General features: G+C 44.3%; 1 protein-coding gene across 7 annotated transcripts in view; it reads left to right on the top strand.

The window, feature by feature from the left end:
* The window catches only part of ERG (ETS transcription factor ERG), a 253,890-nt gene that overhangs the window by 70,822 nt on the left and 161,743 nt on the right, over positions 1-21,325 (top strand). For all 7 annotated transcript variants that reach the window (XM_033132075.1, XM_033132164.1, XM_033132115.1 and 4 more), the window contains 2 exons: positions 443-544; positions 9,563-9,650. In XM_033132075.1, the coding sequence (XP_032987966.1) occupies positions 9,612-9,650 (39 nt within the window). In that variant the 5' untranslated portion in view covers positions 443-544; positions 9,563-9,611. The remainder of the gene's footprint in view (positions 1-442; positions 545-9,562; positions 9,651-21,325) is intronic.

The raw sequence follows: 21,325 nt of genomic DNA, 5'->3' as shown, positions 1-21,325 counted from the left end.
GTTTAATTACAGTTCTCGGGATGTTTACTAAACCCCATTACTCTTTTTCTTTTTTTTGAGCAGAGAGAAGTGCTAAAAGAATGATCTGGGAAAACCATTATTACTGAAGCTGGGGGCTGTAAGGAAAGGAAAACATTTTCAAAATATTTTCTTTGCAAAAGTATACGTGTGCTTCACTGCACCAATCCAGAGTTGGCCTTTATTTGATTCCTAATTTCTGCTTCATAATGCTGAGCTTCCCTTGAAGGAATGTTGCCACCACCACCACCAACCCCTCCCCCCCTTTTTAAGGGAAGGATTTTAACTTCACTTCCTTTTTAGGATTTTTTTAAAAATAATGTTTAAGAAATAGGTTTTGTCACTAAATATCCAGTTAGTTGATCTTTGGTATTAATATTTGGGGAAAACAAACAAGTTTTAACATATTTACATTCTCTTTTAGGTTGTTCCAAGATCTTTGAAGACCCGAGAAAAGCCGTGTTGACCAAAAACAAGACAAATGACTCACAGAGAAAAAATATGGCGGAGCCAAGGGCAATTAAAGGTAAAACGAAACCCCGGATAATCCTACCCCTCCTAGTTAAGGAGTTTTGGTGGTTTGTTTTTGTTTTTCTTTTCTTTCTTTTTTTTTTTTTTTGTGAATATTTGTGCTCCCAAACCTCCAAAGACCTTTTCTTAGATTGTTTGGAGGATCCCTTGGTGTACTCTGGAAGGTTATGTTGGTTCCGTTGGTTCTCCCTCTCAAGCAAGATGCGCCTCGCCCAGCACTGCCTGTTACCACCCCCAACATGTGGATTTTTAAAATCACTGCTTTCTAAGTATTATAGCCAGCATAACTCCTCCTCTCACTGCTTCTACTCTCTTCTACTCCTTCCAGAAGCTACAGAGAGCCAAAGGCAATGCAATGTCTATTGACCTGGGCTTTTACGACAATTATATTTCTCTGTCATATTACTAAATTTGGTTTGTAGTTATTTTGTAGTTGTTTTACCCGAATTCAATTGAGACCTCATGTCAAGAGGCACACACAGGGGCTGAGTCTTTGCATCTATTAACTACACATAAAACATAAGGGTGGAGGATTTCAGCACTTTATCCCCAAGACATGCCCCTCCACTCCTCCGGACTGTCAGGCTCCCCTCAGAAAAGCATTCCAGGGGTTGGAAGAGGTCATGGTGGGGCCCATATAATGCTCCATCAGGCCACAGAACTTGCAAGAGTCTCTCCTTTGGCACAGTTAAGCCAGGAGTGATTAGTAGATGGGGCACCAATGCATGGTGCCTGGGATGTCCCTTCAACAGAGTTGGTATCTAGTAAGAAATAGTGCAGTTAAATTGGATGTGGTTCCTGGGGCTGTGCCCCTATCTGGGTCTTTTATCATCATCAGTTAAAATAGTGCAGCGAGTTGCTCAATAAAGGTCTGTTCGTTTGCCAGAGCTGCAGTAACAAAGTACCACAGACAAAGGGGTGGTTAGACCACAGACAGTTATTCTCTCATAGTTCTAGAGTCTAGACGTCTGAGGAAGATCACCGTGCTGGCCGGGTAGGTCTGTGGGAGAGGGTCAATTTCTCCTCTTTTCCCTGTTAGTTCTCCCGGCTGATCTAATGATCTAATGATCTAAGATTGACATGGAACAGATTAACAGGAGAAAAGAACCAAATTTATTACATATGTACACCCAGGGACTCCATAAGAACATGGGATCTGAGGACAGATCAGGCAATTGAGGCTCATGCCATCGTGAGCTAAGGAGACAGGGGTGCAGTGGTTTGGATTTCAAAGGGAAGGTAGGCAATTCACAGGTAGATGGGAAGGAGCAAGCATTTGGTACACACTTCCTTGCTGGGCCACCCAGAAACCATGGGACACAGCGGGGAGTCTCACAATCAGACTCTGCAGGTTCCTCTGTCTGCCACCCTTAGTTCATATTATGCCACCCTTAGTTCATTTCTGGGTGGCCCAGCAAGAGTGTGTGTACCAAATGTTTGCTCCCTTCCTCTAAGCACGTTTTTTGTTTTGTTTTTCCTTTTCCCTGTCTGAATTCCTTTAGGCAGGTAAGGGGGAAGATCACAGGTTTTTCCAGAGTCTGTCTTAAAAATAGCCACCTTAAAATAATCACTATCCCAAAGAGGTGTGTTTTGGGGTGGCATGCTCTGCCCCCCCGCAATTCCTTCTGAGGCAGTGAGGGAGGATCTCCTCCAGGCCCCCCCCTTGGCTTGTACTTAGCCATTTTCTCCTTGTAGCTTCACCTCATCTTCCCTCTATGCACGTCTCCGTGTCCAGGTTTCCCTTTTCCTGTAAGGACACCAGTCGTGTTGGCATTAGGGCCCATCCAGTGACCTTATTTTAACTCACTTACCTCTGTAAACACCTGATCTCCAAATCAGGTCATGTCCTGAGCTCCTGGAGATTTGGACTCTGGCATTTGAGGGGTTGGGGGAGGACCGATACAAATCAGCCCATCACGATAGGACTTTGTGTTCGTTTGGAAAGATAACCCATGTCCTACGGAAGAAGTTAAATTTCTCATTTTTAGATAAATGCGAAGGTCCATGTGGCGTCCATGCTTCCATCTCCCACTGGTCTCTCTTGCCTACTTCTGGCTGTAGGCACCAGGGCTGAGACTAGGGTCAGCCAAGCAAGGCACAAAATTTAAGGAGGTACTGCCTCTCAGGTGCCAACCCTGCACCTGCAGGGGCCTGAGAGGGAGTGTTTCCTTAAATTGTGGGCCCCGTGGGTGGTGGGCGTCTCACTTGCCTCCTCTTCCTCCCACTCCACTTAGGAGACCCCAGTCCCAGGAAGGGTGGGCAGGCGTCAGACGTACACAGTTCTTATGGTAGGTTTTGTTGATAAAAGAGTGACATACCTAATACCCACTCATCTAAAAGAAGTGTGCTGAATGACCAGCGCATTCAACGAATGTTGTCATTAGAATGAGTTTGCTTAGAGCCGTGTTGCCTAAAATGTTTTCACTTAATGCCTACTTAGCTTAAAAAAAAAAGTTGTTAAAGTAAGGAGGTTTTTATTCTGTTCACAGAGTCTTTATGAAAATCAGCAATTTATTTAAGTAAGAATTCTTTTTCTCAAAGTTGCATTTTACACACCATCAAAATTTTTGCAATCTTAATAATAATGACTCCCACTTGTGAAGTGCTTACTTACTACGTGCCTACCACGGTGAAGGTTTCTGAGGCATAATTCAGTTGCATCCTCACGAAAGCCTTACGGAGTCGGCAGGGGAGAGAGCCAAACAGTGGTTCAACTCAGGGCCTAACCAGGACGAATAGCTACTGGCCAGATCTTGTGTTTACACCTGTGGGAACTGCTCAACATGTGTTTACCTGTGTGAAATGCTAAACATCAGTTTGGAGGTAGGTACGTAACTGAGGGTTTTGTTCCCGGCTGACATCAAATAAGTGATGTCTTTTCCAATACCATCAACTATCGACTCTCCAACACCAAATGAGTACAGGTTTTCCCCACTATCCAAAAATAGAGCCTTCCTATGAAAGTTTTCCTAAGCTGAAATGGCATAAAACGAAGAAACAGTTACAGTTACTTCATATGGAAAAAAAAAAAAATTGAGCATTCCCAGGCCCAGAATTCAACGCATGCACAATGTCTTTATGTCCTTCACCACAACTGACATGCTTAGTTATGTCCAGATGTACACTAAGCGTAACACCCTCACGAGCTCTCTTAGGCTTTACTGATACTTTAGGGTACACCTTGCCGACAGTGCACAAAATGAATGGGGAGAAAGCCAGGGGGTCACAGACACAGCGCAGTGCGCTGGCGGCTGGATGCTGAGTATAGCTCCCGGGGAAGGAGCCTGGTGGGGCCTCTCTTGCTGCCTGGGTGCTGCTGCCTCTGTAAAGGCTGGCTGCCAAACAGACGCTGAATGCTAATTTTGATTTTTGCCTTTTTCTGTAAAAGCGATAATCCGGTTCGGATTTCGTTCGGTTGGCAAAAACAGGTACTCATGTAGGTCTTTTGCTAAAGTGGCATAACGCGAACTTTCAAAAAGCGGGGGATACCTATATCCTACAGTAGAATTCAATTCTGACACTATCTGGAGTTAGCGTCAGACCCCACAGGTTAAGGGCTCAGTCCCACAAGACACCAGTGGAAAGTGTCGGGTCCCCAGATTACCCCCACTTCTGTCCAACTTGAACAGACAGATGAAGAGGTTATAGGGTGAGGTCTAGAGGGTCCTGAGCAGAGAAACTTCTGTGGATTTGGCGTGGGGGGTTTCCACCCTCTGGCACCCTCTCACCAACCTGGAAGCTCTCCGAGTCCTGTCATTTAGGGGTTCTTGTGAAGGTTCCATCACATAGGCATGGTCGATTATTAACTCAATCTCCAGCTCGTCCCACCTCACAGGATGGGGGTGGGGCTGAAAGCTCCAGGCTTCTAACTGAGGCGTGGTCTTTCTGACACCATCCCCAAGCTATCTAGGGGTTCGCCAAGAGTCACTTCATCAGGAAAAAAGATGCTCCTATCGCTCTTATCATTCAGGAAATTTCAAAGGTTTTAAGAGCTCTATGCCAGGGACAGGGGACAAAGACCAAATATCTTTTTTATTATACCACAGTAATATTATTCCAATTTTACAGATTGTAACTAAGGCTCCTAGAGGGTTAAGTGGCCTTTTCTAGGCGTCTGAGGAGGAAACCAGATCTGGCTCCCATCCTCCATGTGACTCTACCTGTGCTCGGATCTGGCACTGCCTCCCTGAGAGTTCTGCTCCCACTCCCAGTACACACCACACCTGTGGTGCCTGGGAACGCGGAGGGCCTACCCAGACTGGCCTAAGCCTCTCAGGATACACAGGTCTCTCTCCTGGAGTCCATCTCCTTGGGCAGGTCCTGTGTGTATTTTCCTAGGCCTGAAGGCTGGCCAGCAGCACAGCTGTTTGATGGAGCACGGACATGTTGGGTGTCCATATGACTGTGTGTGGGGCCCCTGCATGCAGGATGTAACTGGGGTTAGAAGAGAACAGGGGCAGGGAACCTCCATTTTTATTCTTGTCCAAACCTTGCAAATATTCAGCAACCCAAATCAGATACTCGTTTCTGTCTAATAAGCTGTTGGCATTTTAAAAACAAGAACGAAGAAGAGAGACAACTAGACTTCTGTTGAATGTCAGTGCATTTAATTTTTTAAGATACCCGATAATAAAATAATGCTGGATTATGAAACACTGAATCATAAACATATACATTACCAAATGAATTTATCCCCGGAAACAAATATTAAAGAGAGGGTTTTTAGACAACAGATTCGAGTTTTGGAAGGCTTCACAGGCAGGTAAAACAAAATGGAAAGGCTGCCACAGTGTTGTGAAACCACCATGTCATTCATCAATTGCTAACTATTTGAGACTTGATCATCAGAAACACAAAAGTCAATTAGAAGTGCTCTTAAAAAAATCCATACAATACCTCCCAATGGCCAAAAAGAACAGGCCCCACATGACTGCAAAAACAGGGAGATTTGTGGAGGGAGGACGCCTGGGGAGGACGGTAGAGCATCTATCCTCCTGGTCTTGAGGCGCATTGCTTTTGATCTGGTGTGGTTTGGACGATGGCGGCAGCATTCACATCGAATGATTATTAAATCCCTTTGGTTGACAGTGACCTGGTGGTGGTGGTGGTGGTGCATGATGGTCATGCCCACTGGCCCCCTAATGTGGGGACCTGGGAGCAACCTTCGTTCCCTGCCTCTCTGCCTTCCTGCCAGTCCACATGCCTCCTATTCCTCAGGGCTCCTCGGTGGCACCTCCTTGGCTCTCCATGTGAGTCAGTTCTCTCCCTCCTCTATGTGTTATCTGCGTCCTTCATTTGTCCCTGCCACTGGCCGCCTGTTTGCAGAACTGACCTCTTGTGGGCACTTGAATGGCTTCTCCATCTCCGTCCCTTGAGGAATGGGACTCCAATGACTCTACATGTCCTGTAGATTTACATGTTCCCGTCTCTACTACCTGAGTGTAATGCATTGACAGTGCCCAGAACTTCCCTGTAAAAGGCAGGACACATGAGCAGTTGTTTGTGAAATTCTTGGATGGTTACAGATTGAATGGCTGCCATAACTTTTATGATGCTCCTGTGGTCTTGGACATCCAGCACATTGATTCCATTTCATCGTATTCAGAATCCCCCGAAGGCTGGCGTGGTGCCTGTCATGTGACGTGTGAGTTCCGCTGCTCCTGGCAAGGTCTCTGAGAATCTCACAGCCCTCTGGTAGACATTTCTTGGTTGCTCTTCAGTTTTCAAACCTATTTTGAGGGTAGGACCAGGGTTTGAGATCATGTCTCTTAGCTGGATGGAAATGTTATGTTTGTGTATTGGGATAAAGTTGATTCCCTTTCAAATTCCTGTTTGAGTCTCCTTGTATCTCTCTAGGTGGAAAGGTTTTAAGGGCGGGGGTGGGGAGGCTTGATAATCTGGCTATTCAGGGCATATTGTATGTATTAGTAATTCACTGTCACAACAATGCTGTGTAACAAACCACCCCCAATCTCAGTGGTTTAAAACAAGAAGCATTTATTTTGCTCATGGGCCTGTGGGCTGGCCATTCAGGTTGGCCTTGCCTGGGCAGTCTTGGTCTTGCAGTTTCCCTCCTGTGTCTGGGGTCTGGTTGTCTATCAAATGATCGCGGGTGGCCTTGGCTGGGGAGATTGGATGACTGGCTTTGTTCCACGTGCCTCTCATCCTCCAGCGTGCTGGCCTGGGCACACTCCCGTGGTGGTAGAAAGTTGCAGGTGGACACACTTCATGCCTCTCGAGACTTGGGCTAGAAACTAGCATGCTTTCCTTCTCCATTCTGTTGGCTGAAGCAAGTCACGTGGACTGCCCCTAAACAAGACAGGGTTGGGGAAGCAGAGCTACCTCTGTAGTGAGAGGAACCACAGTCACATGGCAAAGGCGTGGACACAGGGAGAGGTAGAGCCTTAAAATCAGCATTGCAATCCACTGTGCTGTACAAGTAAAACATAGGCTGTTTAGTCTGTCTTCTGCATGTATCTAGAACACTTACAGGGTGTTTTGGTTATCTACACGTGTAATAAACTATCCTAACCTAGTAGCTTGAAACAATGACCAGTATATTATTTCTCATGGTTCTGTGGGTGGACTGGACTCAGCTGGACAGTTCTGCTTCCCGGATGTCGGCAGGGGCTGTGGTCATCTGCTGGATGACCGTTCTGAACATCCAGGTTGGCTCTCTGTCAGGCCTGGCACATGGTGTATGCAGGCTGCCAGCCGGGCACCCACCCCCGGCCTGGGCCGGGCTGCTGTGCTGCTGGCACCTGGGGACTGGGTTCCTTGAGGCAGGAAGGGCAAGCTGCTGGGTCTTTTGAGGCCTGGGCTCAGAAACCCCAGAACACCCCTTACACTGTGTTCTCTGGATCAAAGGCAGCTGTAAATCAGCCAGGAATCGAGGGGCGGGGCCCAACTTCAGCGTGTGGTGTGAGCAGCAGCATGTGTGTGAGGAGGGAGGAATTGTGTGGGGTGAGCTACCCCAGAGAGATGCCGAAATGTATGGAAAGAACTGTCTGTTCCTGAGCGTGGGGGTCGTGCAGTGGGAAGCCCTCCTTTTGTCAGGATGGACCTCTGCTGGGCCAAGTGACTCTAGGAGCAAAGTGGTGTCCTCCTGGGGGGCCTGCTGCTCTCGAAGAGGCCATCTTGGGGGACTCGAAGGATTCCTGTGCCAGAGGAGCCAGTTCTGAGAGACCTCTGGCCAGGTCCCCATCTTGTCTCAGCTTCTCCTCTCATTAGTGTGCCAAGAGCATGGATTACTTTTAATGGCCACACAGGTCAATTTCAAGACAGTGCTTCATTCCTTTTGCATTTTTCAGCAAATATTATCCCCCAAAAGGACTCGCTTTAGAGTTAAGGAAAAAACAATTGCACACTTTCCAAGGTCAAGAAAGCTGGCTATAGTGAAAAATAATGCCTGAGGTTCCAAATTTGTCATCTTCTTGACCCAGACTCTATGGAGCCCTTTGGGGGACAGACCCTGAGCCTCTAGACATGGAGGTGAAGGCTTCCCAGGAGAAGCCACCCATGTGGGAAGTGGACGTGTTTGTGCCACGTGTAAGGGGGCCCGAACGGGCAGGATTCAGAGGTAGCTGGGACTCCCGTGAGCCTTGGGCATATTCCTGGAATAACGTGTTCAACAGCCAACTTGACAGGAAGCTTTGTGCCCATAGTCTTGTAATCAAGCTGTTTTTTCTTATTTTGCGGTTAACTGCTGCTGAGACTCCTGGGCCAGATTTATGAAGAAGAAAACAACAAAAAAAAAAAATGATAGCCGACTAAGAAAAAGTAATGGCACCTAAAAGTATAAATTAGAAAAGGTATTTTCAGTGTCAACTGATGGCAAAGATCTACAGAGAACCAAAGGCTGGGTGGGACCAGTGACTGGAGCCTGGAGCCCTGGGGGAGGGTGCGAGGGTGGGAGAGGCCACCATAGAATGCAGCTGTGGCTGGAAGCATGACCAAATCCAGAGGGCGCCTAGCGTGGGTGGTGGCAAGGTGTGGAGAGGAAATACCCCGACCCTTCTCTCCTTCTACCTCCTGATCTCCAGGTGGTGTCATGTTGACCAAACTTCACCTGGGTGGCCAGAGGCAAGGGCGCCCTGCTGAGGCCGTCTGTAGGGGTCAGTCCTGTGGGGCCTGGGCCAGAGCAGGGGAGAGTGAAGACGGGCTCTGGACAGGGGGAGGGACAGACAGACAGTAACCAGAACACATTGGTTTGTAATCTGAATAAAGGAAAATACTGGAGGAAGTGTTTAACCCTAGGGTATGGACACCTTTCAGTTTAATTCCTTTAAATTTAAATGACATTTAACAATGAATGAAAGTATCTGCAACATGAAGGGCAAAACCTATTAATTATGTCGAACCACGTTGTCTCCTGGGCCTTGGAGTCGGGCCTGTCTGAGTTGAGTCCTGGCTCTGTTGCTTCTGATTAACCGGTGACCCCGGATAAATCAGTGCCCTCCCTGGGTCTCCATGTCCCCGCCTGGACAATGGGAATTCTAACTGAGAATCATGCTCAGGATGAAATGACAAAATGCCTGTAGAGCCCTTAGCCCAGGGGCTGCCACGTAAGCCCTCAGTGAACGGTAGCTGTGCTTTTTCTGAAGAACTTAATTCTGCAGCTCAGAAAGACGTAAGGATGGAATTAGGTTTGGGGGGAGCATCACAAGCCCAATTCTCTCAATAGAATAGAAAATGCCTGATTTTTTTTTTTTTTTTCCTGTGTGGCTTCTTCCTTTAAACCATCCTTTATAGATGCTACCCGTCTAAAATGACGTGTGTGAACTGCATATGATGTGGTTTTGGGGGATTGTCTCACTGGGCTTTTTGGGGGCTAAAATGTTCCTTGGCACTTCATTTACCGCACAGAGTGAGAGGATGCTTTCGGGCAAACGTGTTTAATGCAAAGTTGTGATTGATTTTTGACCCTTGGTGTGTTGTATTCAGTCCTACTGGAAAATAGAACATAGATATGTGTTGTTTACTACTGTTTATGCTGTCCGTTTTTGTCTCCTAGCTGTCTCCGGTTCTGAGCGTGTGGTAAATGAGCGGGCCTCCAAGAGGACATGATTCAGACTGTCCCAGACCCAGCAGCTCATATCACGGTAGGTTCCGTGCTGGCCAGGAAGCTGCTGGGCTTCCTCCCTGGCGGGATTTTCATGGATGCCTGCCCACAAATCAGTTAATGCCGGGGTCAGCCAACCACGCACGCGGGCCACAGCCATCCCACCATCTGTTTTATACAGCCCATGAGCTCAGAAAATGGTTTTCACGTTTTTAAATGGTTGAAAAAAAAATCAAAAGAGGAGGAATATTTCCTAACACATGTAAATTCTATGAAATGTAGATTTCATTGTTCATCAAGACAGCTCTCCTGGGACACAGCCACGCTCACTCATTTCCATACTGTCTGTGGCTGCTTTCACGCTGTCACGGCAGTGTTGAGTGGCCGCAACAAAGACCATATGGCCCGCAAAGCTGAAAATATTTACTCTCTGGCCCTCGGCAGAAGACGATTGCTGACCCCGAGTTAACGTAGGAAACCACATCCAAATCCTCCCAACTTCTGTTTCAACCCCAGCTCCATGACACTGCCTGGGGTTACCTAGGAAGACACTAGAAGGGGAACGCCTGGGTCTCCAGTGCTCAGACATTGTTTCATGTGGGCATGCCAACACTTCAGCAGCTTGTCATGTCACACCTGCCCCAACTGCTCACTGACAGCACTTCCCCGCAGCTCTGGGGGTGAGAGGGTAAGGAAGTGAGACTTGTGCCAAGGCAAGTCCCTACGAGGAAGCCAGCCCCTGTATGTCAGTACTCCATGTACATGCGGGTATAGCCACAGGGAGGAAAGGAAGTGAGGGTTTTCATATACACGGCCCAAATAATAGTTACAGAAGAAAATGGGGGCCAGAGCCACAGTATCCAGATACTGTCTACACCTCTCCTGTTTAGCTCAGCTGTCTACACTGGCCCAAATCATTCCCTGCATTGCCAGTTCTTCGTGTTCCCCGTAGAATTCGTTTTCCCTGAGTGGCCTCATACATTTTACTAATTTACATTTTTTTGCCTAAAACATTTATTGAAAATGAAAAGCAGCTTCTAACTGAAAGGAGAGTGTGTGATATTGAGGAATTTACCTTTTCTTGGACTAAAATATAAAACGCCCTAGAAAATACCACACACAGACGCACCCATTTTAAAATTAGCCGATTTGGGAGTGTTACGTACCATGTCCAACTCACATGCATGCATATTTGATTTCTTTGAAAATGGAATTAGAAGTGTCAGCTTCAGTGCATGCTTTGAGCTTTGTGGGAGCTCTTAAAGTTTCAGAAATGGGGATATCCTAGGTGTGTTGAGGAGTCTGAATTTTATCCAGGGACAGAGATCCTTATAGGGACACTGTAACTTGATTTCTGTGTGATATTCTATTGGGACATAGCAGTTATGTCTACAGAAGTGCAAGTGGGAAATCTCTTGTGGATATGATAAGTTTTCTTCGGAAACTTCTGGAACATTCTGGTAAATGTATCCGTGCTACACACAGATGAGGGGGCGGGAAAGACTTTTCTCATTTAGATTGTGTTGACCATGAAGCTGCAGGGAGCAAATTAAAGCTTGTGGGGAAGGTGATATAAGAAGAAGTGTGTTCTACAGTTCAGAGTAGGTGGGTCAACAGCTGAAATCCGTTTTGATTGGCAGCTTGTTCCTAACCAACCGGAAGGACAAAATGAAGTCAGCAAGCAAATATTGCAGAGTTTTAAAAGTTAATTCCTCAAGTGCAAAGCCGTCTTCGATAAATCTGAGAAACATGATCTCTAAGAATGCATTTATTGGAAGTGTTCTGGATGTAATCTCAGGAATGAGCATTTTTTTCAGCTCTGATTTATCTAATTACGATTGTGTTGGTTCACTAAACATAAGTGAGTGATAATTTTGAAAAACAGTAACCCTGAGCGTTTCTTAAAAATACGTTTCAACTCAAATTGCTTCTGTGTGTTTTGAAGATGAACTGGCCAATTAGAGTTGCAGTTACTAACAGCTGATGTTGGCTCTGAGGCAGAGAGAATTATATTAAAGATGTTTGTTTCCTTTGTAAATCTATCAAATTGCAGCTATTGGAATTTAAATAATTATTGCTGGACTTCCTTTCTTTGGTATATGTAATTGGTATCCTTGACGACAAAGCTAGGAAAATCCATTGCCTTCCTCTGTTTCCTTAAAGTACCTGATTTGGGGAATTTAGTCAGTAAACTTTTATATGTTGAGCAGTCTCTGGTTCCAGGCTGAAGAGGGCAGCTTTCTTTCTGAGAGAGGATGTTCTTTCAAATGGCGCATAAATGTTTCCACTTGATGTGTTAATGTAAATAGTGGATGATTTTGTCTTTGGCTCATTGCTACTGAAATGTTTTTTTTTTTTTTTTCATCTGAAAAACACTTGCGTTCTCTACAGAAGTGACCTAACGTTGCAGGTGTGCAGGGAGACAGACATAAAGGCTTCATGTGTCCATCACATTCACATCCATAGACTGATCCGGAGGAAAGAAATGTTCCTTTTGTAGTAAAGAAATTTATTCCGTATAGTTTACCATTGTTCTTCTCTGCTAGAACAAATATTAAATGTTATAGCAATTGCATAACACATGGTTATATCATTAATATATGATTGTTATGTATTAGCATCCTCTTACGTAATAGCAGTAGAAGGGGAGAAGGAAGAAGAGGGAATGTTCTGGAGAGAATTGGACAAGCACAGGGTCAGTACTTAGCCAGAATCAAACTGCTGAACTGACTTCTTTCCCACGTGATTCTGTTCCTGCCGCTCTGGAAGTAGCGCTAAATACTTCTGACTGTAGAAGATGCTAAGCTTAAGTGCCGTTTGTGTTTCACAGAAGGAAGGGTCTGAAAGAGTTTGAAGTAGGCAGCACGAAGCGCAGGGTGGCCTGAGAACCGGAACGCCTGAGAACCCAGTAGGTGAGCGGGACTCTAACGATGACGCAAAGCAGATGCCAGTGCAGGCTCGTGGGGAAGGTGCCCAATCTGCTCCCTGACTGAAGGGTTGGGGTGGTCTCCTAGCCCACTGGGCTTTACCCATCTCCGTGGAGAAGTATGGATTGCACTGCCCCCCTCCCACCTGGCTATCGAAAGACCCAGAGTTATAAGCATTTCTCACGTATTTGCAAATCTGATTTATAGTCACTTTGCTTCACAGGAAGTTAGAAAGTTTATCCTTTGAGGATATACTCAACAGAGACCAGAGTTTTCCCCCCAAAGGCTGTGTACTGTGAAGATGATGTAAGCCTTTGATACGCTGCCTAATTTTTCCTTAATAAATCAGCTTTGATCAGATTCCAGCAGGGTTAGCACATCCTGACAAGCCTGGTGACTTGGTGGCTGTTTATAGCTGCACTTCAATTTTTCTGCAGGATACTAGCACTTAATTAGACATAGAAGGGCATATTTATTAAAATTTCTACAATGAGTGCGTATTATTTTTGTAACCAGGAAAGCAATACTGTTTGAATATATCAAGGTATTTGATGTGGCAGAAACAGTGGCAACTTGTGACGTCTGATGAACCTGCCTGCAGGTATCTTGCATGAGATTTGCTGGAGCTGGGCCATCCTTTTTGTTACTCCTTGCTGGTTTCCTGAGTCCCTGGGGCTGAGCTCAGTCCCCCGCTGCTGGGGGCTATGCTCAGGGTGGGTGCAGTGGGGTTCAATGGCATGTTCCTCCAGGCATGCTGGACAGTCTTCCAAACTGGTGACTCCTCATTAAGATTCAGTGACCCTGACATTCAGGGAGGGCATCAGCTTTATCTGGAGGTGTAGACGGGTTGGAGGTTCACATCACTTCATGGGAGAAGCGTTACACGTTGTGCGTGGTCAGCCTAGACACCCTCTGGGACCATCTTTCTCCAGAGGTGGTTCTCAGAAGGCATCCTTGGAGAGCTTCTCAAAAACGCAGATCCCTGGACTCCCCCCAAAGATGCTTCTGCAATATGTTTGGGCTGGACTCAAGGGATTGCATTTTAACAAGTGCCTGAGGTGTTTCTGTGGACCCTGCTTAGATAATTAATAATTATTAATTATTAACCCAGCCTGAGATAATCAATTGGGAAATATTTATCAGAGCAAGTGATTTTTTTTTTCCTTTCCTGTCTACACCGGAGCCTGCATTGTTCTGCGTGGCTGCTCTGAATAACATACTCACACCTGTAAAGGTTTAGAAAACATTGTTTGGACTTGAATTTCAAAATGCCAGCACGTTTCGTGGGTTCTGTGATTGGGTGTAAGAGTCCAGAAGAGAACAGTCACTCATTGCTTCTGCCTCGTGGGAAATGGACTTATCAGGAATCTGAATCAAGACTTTTTCAGGTCAGCCCCCCGCAATTGAGTTATGTGAGAGATGTCAGCATGGCTGACCCCGCTGTTGCTTGCACAACTCCCTTTGTGAAGTTGGGGTTTCAGCGTCATTATCCTTGTTGCAAGACTCAGCATTGGGACTACTGGTGTGGGAGAGGCATGTGTTGGAGGCTAGCTCAGGGTACAAGTTCAGGATGGGAAATGTGCTTTTCCAATGAGAATACCCAACTTTCTGCCTGTTCTCACTAATAAGTGAGAGCAAGTCTTCATTGGGGGTTAGTTTCCACCTTCTCCTTTCCCTTTTGCACCTTCTTTACCTCTGCTGCCCAAATCCCATGGCTTCCGTTATCTTATCACCTTTGTACAGGGGACTCTGCTCTCTCTGGCTCTGATTTCTGCTCTCATCGCCAGCCTCACATTTCTAGGTACCTGTTAGCCACCTCACCTGGATGTGGGTACAGGTACCTGCGACTCAGCAACCAATTGGAGGAACCATGCTTCCATTTGTGAGATGTTTTTTATTTTATTTTATTTTATTTTAATATATGAACATGGGCATTTATAATAAGAAAGGAAATGGCAACAAAATACAAAAATTGTTACAGCCGATAAGTACCACAAACTAATAAGTATCACAAACACCTAGTACTTTTTAAAAAGTAATTAACTGCCTGACATAATTTTATAATTCTTTTTCCCTTACATTTTTTTGTTTTATTAGTTTCAGGTGTACAAAACAATGTAATAGTTAGACATTTACACCCCTCACAAAGGGATAACTGCCCTCCACCAATTTGTTACCCCTCTGACATTGTATGTACCCTGTTTCCCTGAAAATAAGACCTAGCTAGACAGTCAGCTCTAATGCATCTTTTGGAGCAAAAATTAATATAAGATCTGGTATTATATTATATTATATTATAGACCCGATCTTATAGTAAAATTAGACCAGGTCTTATATTAATTTTTGCTCCAAAGGATGCATTGTCCGGCTGGGTCTTATTTTCGGGGAAACACGGTAGTTGTTACAGTTCCATTGACTCTATTCCCTACGCTGTGCTTCACATCTTGTGACTGTATATTCGTTTGTGTGATGTTTTGAGTCTTCAGAGCATGTTTGCATACTCTGTTGCATTTAATCCAGAGTTTAGGTCATTTTCCCAGTCACAGAGGTTCAGCCCCACCGAGGCCAGGTTCATGCATTCTACAACCTTGTCTCATTTTCAGCACCTCTTCCCCTTTGGGACAAGACAGCTATAGCGGTGAGCAGGCAGGCTGTGAAGCCAGACTTCCTGCTTTACAATCCCAGGCATAAGGTTTGCTGATTGATCTTGGGCAAATGACTGAGCCTCTCTGAGCCTCACTCAGTTCTCTTATCAGTGAAATGAAGATAACGGTATCCACCTCCCAGGGTTGTAGGAAGATAAGAGGTGATTCATGGGAAGGTCTTAGAACAGTGTCTAGTAAATAGCAGTGGTGAGTCATCATCATCATTGTCATCTAAAAATTGTTATTCATCCCGTTTTAATGATGGCCACTTGTCCCAGTGACCAGGCTGAACACTTAAGCCATACCTGTAACTCTCTTCTCCCTGTCAGCTGTCACTTCTTGTCTCACTCACAGCACCTTTTCTTTGTGGGACATTATCCCTTCTCACTGGGGTCCCTAACGGTTGTTCTGCCGGCTGCTTTCTCCACCCACCTTTCCTTCCATTCTGCTTCTTACCTCATGCTGCCAGGTTAATCTGAAGAGATCGCTTCCTTCAGCATTTCTCTGATCAGAAACCTTTTTTAATTCAAGGAGTAGGAACATTTTTAAGGCTTTTGATACCAGAATCTCCCCACCCAATTGTACCCTCTGTGCTGCTCCAAGAAGGATCTCAGAGGGCCATTTTATCACGTTCTATTGCAATTTTTAACCTTTGCTGCTTTGAAGGATGGAAAGTGAAGTTTTACAGATGTTATTTCACTTGGAAACTTGTGCAAGTGATCATCTCTTCATATACTTACCAATAAGTTATAGTATCTCTTTTGTAATTCTTTTGAGCCATTTCAGTGAAATCATTTAACATTGCTGGGGAATAGCATGAACCAAACAGGTAAGATCTCTGCTGACATGAAGCTTACATTCTAGGAGTTGAGCTAGGTTATGTTCAAATATATATATAAGTAAGTCAGCATTTATATATGTGTATAAAATCAGCTTTACAACATATATATGTGTGTGTATGTATGTATCTATATCTGTAGCCATATATTAGAGGTCAGACAATTAAGTTCACGAACTTGTAACGATGTTGCTAACCTTTTTTGATATCAGAGGGATTATTCATTATGAATTTGTACCAACTGGGCAAACAGTTAACCAAGTTTACTATTTGGAAGTGCTGAAAAAGTTGTGTAAAAAAGTTAGACGACCTGAACTTTTCGCCAACAATTCATGACTCTTGCATCATGACAAAGCACCAGCTCACACGGCACTGTCTGTGAGGGAGTTTTTAGCTAGTAAACAAATGACTGTATTGGAACACCCTCCCTACTCACCTGATCTGCCCCCCAATGACTTCTTTCTTTATCTGAAGATAAAGGAAACATTGAAAGGACGATATTTTGATGACATTCAGGACATCAAGGGTAATATGACAGCTCTGATGGCCATTCCAGAAAAAGAGTTCCAAAATGGCTTTGAAGGGTGTTCTAGGTGTCAGTGCATCGCTTCCCAAAGGGAGCACTTCGAAGGTGACCGTAGTGATATTCAGCAGTGAGGTATGGAGCACGTTTTGTAGGATGAGTTCACAAACGTAATTGTCAGACCTCATATATATTCATATATTAATGCTCATTATTATCCTATAGAACAAAAAGTAAGGTAAGAAAGGTAATCAAAGAGTATGGAGGGGAGAGGCGCCGTTTTACTACATAAGAGATTAGGGAAGGTTGTTGGGAGGAGCTGAAATTCAAACAGAGACCTGAAGGAAGTGAGAGCACGAGCCATGTGATCACGTGCGAAAGAGGGTCCCAGAGAGAGGGGACAGCATGTGCAGAGGCAGTTAGGCAGGAGCTTCCTCGACACGTTCAAGGAAAGGCAGGGAGACGGGCTCGCGTGGAGTGAGGGGAGAGCTGCAGGATGTGGGGTTGGAGAGGTAATGGTGAGGCCATATGTTAGAGTTCTGATGTGCAAGGGTGAGTAAGGACTTTTAAATTTTATTCTGCATGTCGGGAAGCGGGGGCCATTGGATGGTTTTAAGCAGAATGGGTGACATGATCTGATTGAAATTTTTTTACCAGCTCCATTGAAGTATAATTTACATTGGTTGCGTCATTTACATTTGTGAGTCATGAGCTTATGTTTGAGGCTGGGTGAGGAGATGGGATCATTTAGACACCAAGATACAGAGCAAAGTTGAGCTTTGAGTCCCTCCAACACGTAGAGGCTGGGAAAAGGAGGAGGAAGCCCAAGAGGGCTGAGAGGAAGAGCCAGTGGCTGGGAAAGGAACGAGAGAGAGCCGGTCAGCAGTGGTGAGGACCATCAGCTCTGACAACATGGAACCAACCGGTGGCCTTGGTAAGAGCGATTTGCATGGCGAGGAGAAGAAATGCGGTCAGCTCACACAGGCGATGCTTCCACAGTGAAGATTTACAGGGTTTAGTGCTTTTCTCAACAACTTGTACAAATTATATTTTGATGGCATTAACCCCGAGCTGTGTCCTGTGTGTCAGACAGATTGTTTTTGATGTTTATTTTGCCTTTCAACTTTTAGGATTACCCCAGGAGATAAACATTTTTATTTGCTCGTACCTACTGATAGCTTTCCTTTGCCATATTTCCCTTTGCTTTTAAACTTAGAGCGTTCTTATCTATTTCTCTGCTTTTTACTATATAACTTGTTGAATAGAAATGAAAGGAAATATATTTTATTTTAATAACCACCAACAAAGTCATTCAGTGTTCACAGAAGACATGCGGAATTGCTTACAGCATCCAATCCTGGCTCTTTCATCTGGAGTTTTGCGTTCCGTGCAAAATGAACCCAGCATAACTTTGCATGGTTTTTTTTTTTTTTTTTTCCCTGTCCTGCTTGTCCCCCCAAAAGGTTAATCAAAATATGTGATAATAAGCACGGGCACACGAATCAGAGTGGGGAGCCGACCAATCAGAAGAGAGCACGGTTGGAAAGAGCTGGTCTTTCTGTCAAGATGCTTATCCGCTTTTTTCCACTGCCCAGCCCCAATGAACTTCTTATGCATTTCTTGCTCCGTGCCCTTCTGGCCTCTTGCTTTTGTCTTTTATCCTCCAAATCTTGACATCTGGCTCCTTGCCACTTGGAGAGAGGAGGAGGTATTTATCATAGGATGATTCTCTTGTGTATCTGTTTTCTGTGTTTGCAGGATTATACATTACTGAAAGTGATCACATAATCATTTTTGTGTCTCTCGGACCTTGTGCCTGGTACATACGTAGCATATACGTGTTGATTGAATTAAATAAGCAATGGTCGTGATGGAGTGAGAGTGACCCAGACCACTTTGTTGTATTCTGGGACAGATGGCCCCGGTCAGTCTTCACTGACTCTTTACACCTCTCTTCCTTTGTAGATACGATTGCAACCACTTAGCTGATTTGCAGTAGAGAGAATGTATGCTCAAGGGCAGTGTGTCTATATATATATATATATATATGTATATATGTATGTATTTCATATATAGTGTATACATATATATGTATATATATAAAGTTTGGTTTTTAGAGCAGTTTTAGGTTTAGAGCAAAACTGAGCAGAAAAGTACGAAGCTCCCATAGGCCTCCCGTTCCACACAGCTGCAGCCTCTTCCATTGTTGACGTCCGGGGTGCTAAATGTGTTAACAGTTGATGAATCTACAGTGACACATCATTGTCACTCAGAGTCCACGGTTTCCATTAGGATTCACTCTTTGTGCTGTACATTCTGTGGGCTTGGATTATTGTATAATGACATGTATCTCTCATGACAGGATCATACAGAGTATTTTCTTTGCCCTAAAATTTCTCTGTGCTCTGCCTCCCTCCGGTTCCAGCCCCTGGCAACCACTGGTCTTTTAACTGCCTCCAGAATGGCACTGAGTTGGAATCACGCAGTATGTAGCCTTTTCAGCTTGGCTTCTTTCACTTACTCACGTGCACGCAAGCTTCTTCTATAGCTTTTCATAGTCTAATAGCTCACCTTGACTTCTTGGAATCATGGAATTTTTAAAAAAATGGATGAATGTCATATATTTTCCACACACACACACACACACACACACACACACACACAATCTTACATGCTCACACATCTATTGTAGCCAACTCAGCACCCCCTCCCCCACTGTGATTCCCCCCAACCCCAAGACCCAGGAATCCCAGGTAGGAACCCTGGTAGAAACCCCATTGGATGCAGTTGATGAAACTGAAAATGAATTTTCATTTGCACCTAACCATTCTGCCAGGAAATGTGTTGCCTCTTGAAGTCAGTGGAATGACAGAGGTTCTTTGAACAGAGATTGTTTCGAGGTACATTCTTGATCTAAATTCAGTTCAGATGGCAGATACATAACTCTGCAGACTTGTATTCTAGAGCAAGGCTTCTCAAACGTTGATGTGCACGCAGGTCACCTGGGGGCTCAGGCGGTCTTGAGAGTGAGTGTGCACCTCACACGGGTCTCCCAGTGCCGCTCATCTGAGGACCAGCCTTTCTGGAGCCAGGCTCCAAAGCCCTCGTTTTCAAAGTAGAGGTCACGGCCCATTTGCAGACGAGAGTCAAGGCCGGTATTAACCAAAGGAAATGCAATGGAATGGAATGGAATGGAATAGAATGGAAACTATCAGGGTGCATGTCACATAGAAAGAGTAATATTCTGGAAAACTTATTTTACTTATCGATATGTATGTACGAGTGTGCATGCCGGGTTGTCATATACAACGTATGATTTCTTACCGTGGGTACATTTAGGAAACCCTCGAGGTTTCTATGGGGGTAGAACTGAGGGGGGGAAGCCCCATAGTAGCTTTTACCCTGAAAAACAGTGGGTTTGCAGGCATAAAACTGCATGTGTGTCTCCATGGAGTTTGCTGCTCTGGCTCTGGCATCCAGATGTAGGGATTTATCCAAAGCAGGAACTGTAAATAGCAGAGAAAGTATTTTCTTTTTTAATTTTAAAGATCAAATTCCGGGGTTAAGTTAAAATCCTCGCTGTGTTTTGCTTAATTGAGAGTACATGTTACTTCTGAGAATGTACTTTTAAAAAAGTAAACAAATTTAACCAAAGAATGGCTATTAATTTCTGAGTGATTCTTTGTGGATTTTCTGGAAATAACTGTTCATTTGCATTATACATTTATTGCTAGCACGCTGCTATTATCAATACCCAAAAATAAACAATAACACCAACTTATACGGACCTCCAAATTAGTCCCATAAGATTTTACGATAGTGGTATTATTGAGCCAACTGAGCTTGAGGCCGACAGAAATATATAACTCTGCCATGTGATTCTTATGTCCTTTGTTTTAAAACCCAAGTTTAAAATGGGTTATGTTTAAAATCTTTGTATTTACGTTTGATCGTCATGAATCAAATGTGTGTGCCTAAAGTCACCGTCAAAAACGAGTCAAATTTTTCATCACTTACATTGTTTGAGAAAGCCCCCAATTCAAATACTTACTTTTCCGTTGTTGTTTGAAAAAAAAAAAAAAGGTTATGTAGATTTACCTATTTCATTGCACCTTACAGAAGGACTCTAGAGCTTGCAGGTAGGACTAGAGGTGACAGGAGGGTTTCCTATTTGGCCATCAGGGGAGGTTGTCCTGGAAGAATCATGCATACCGTATTTCCCCGAAAATAAGACCTAGCCAGCCGTCAGCTCTAATGCGTCTTTTGGAGCAAAAATTAATATAAGACCTGGTCTTATATAATATAATATAACATTAAAATAGTATCAGCAATGAGCAAAGATATCAGGAAAGAGAACAGACTCAAAGGGAGAAGATATTTTTATCTTATGAATAATTTGAACAATATGCTTCTGTTCTTATTTCTTAGACTTTAAGAATGGGAAATTCACGTACATCCAATAAAAAAAACTTAAAAAGACCCATTACTTGATTCTTGAAAACTGGAATTAAAAACCAAAAACCAAATCTTATGTGACATAAGAGTTACCTGGAAAAGAAATGTGGCTGTGAATTAGAAAAAAAGCGACAGGGTTTTTGTTGCTGTTGTTTGTTTTGTGTCCCCCCCCTCCCCACCCCCTCAGTTTGTTGAGATATAATTGACATGTAACACTGTATAAGTTTAAGGTGTACAATGATTTGATGCAGGTATATTTTGGAAGGTGGTTACAATAGGGTTAGTGAATGTCTCCATCACCTCACCTTAATTTTTTTTTTTTTTTTT

The sequence above is a fragment of the Rhinolophus ferrumequinum genome, chromosome 2, assembly GCF_004115265.2.
Source record: "Rhinolophus ferrumequinum isolate MPI-CBG mRhiFer1 chromosome 2, mRhiFer1_v1.p, whole genome shotgun sequence".
Classification (NCBI taxonomy): Eukaryota; Metazoa; Chordata; class Mammalia; order Chiroptera; family Rhinolophidae; genus Rhinolophus; species Rhinolophus ferrumequinum.
The sequence above is the reverse complement of the archived record's forward strand: the minus strand, read 5'-3'. Positions and strand labels throughout refer to the sequence as shown.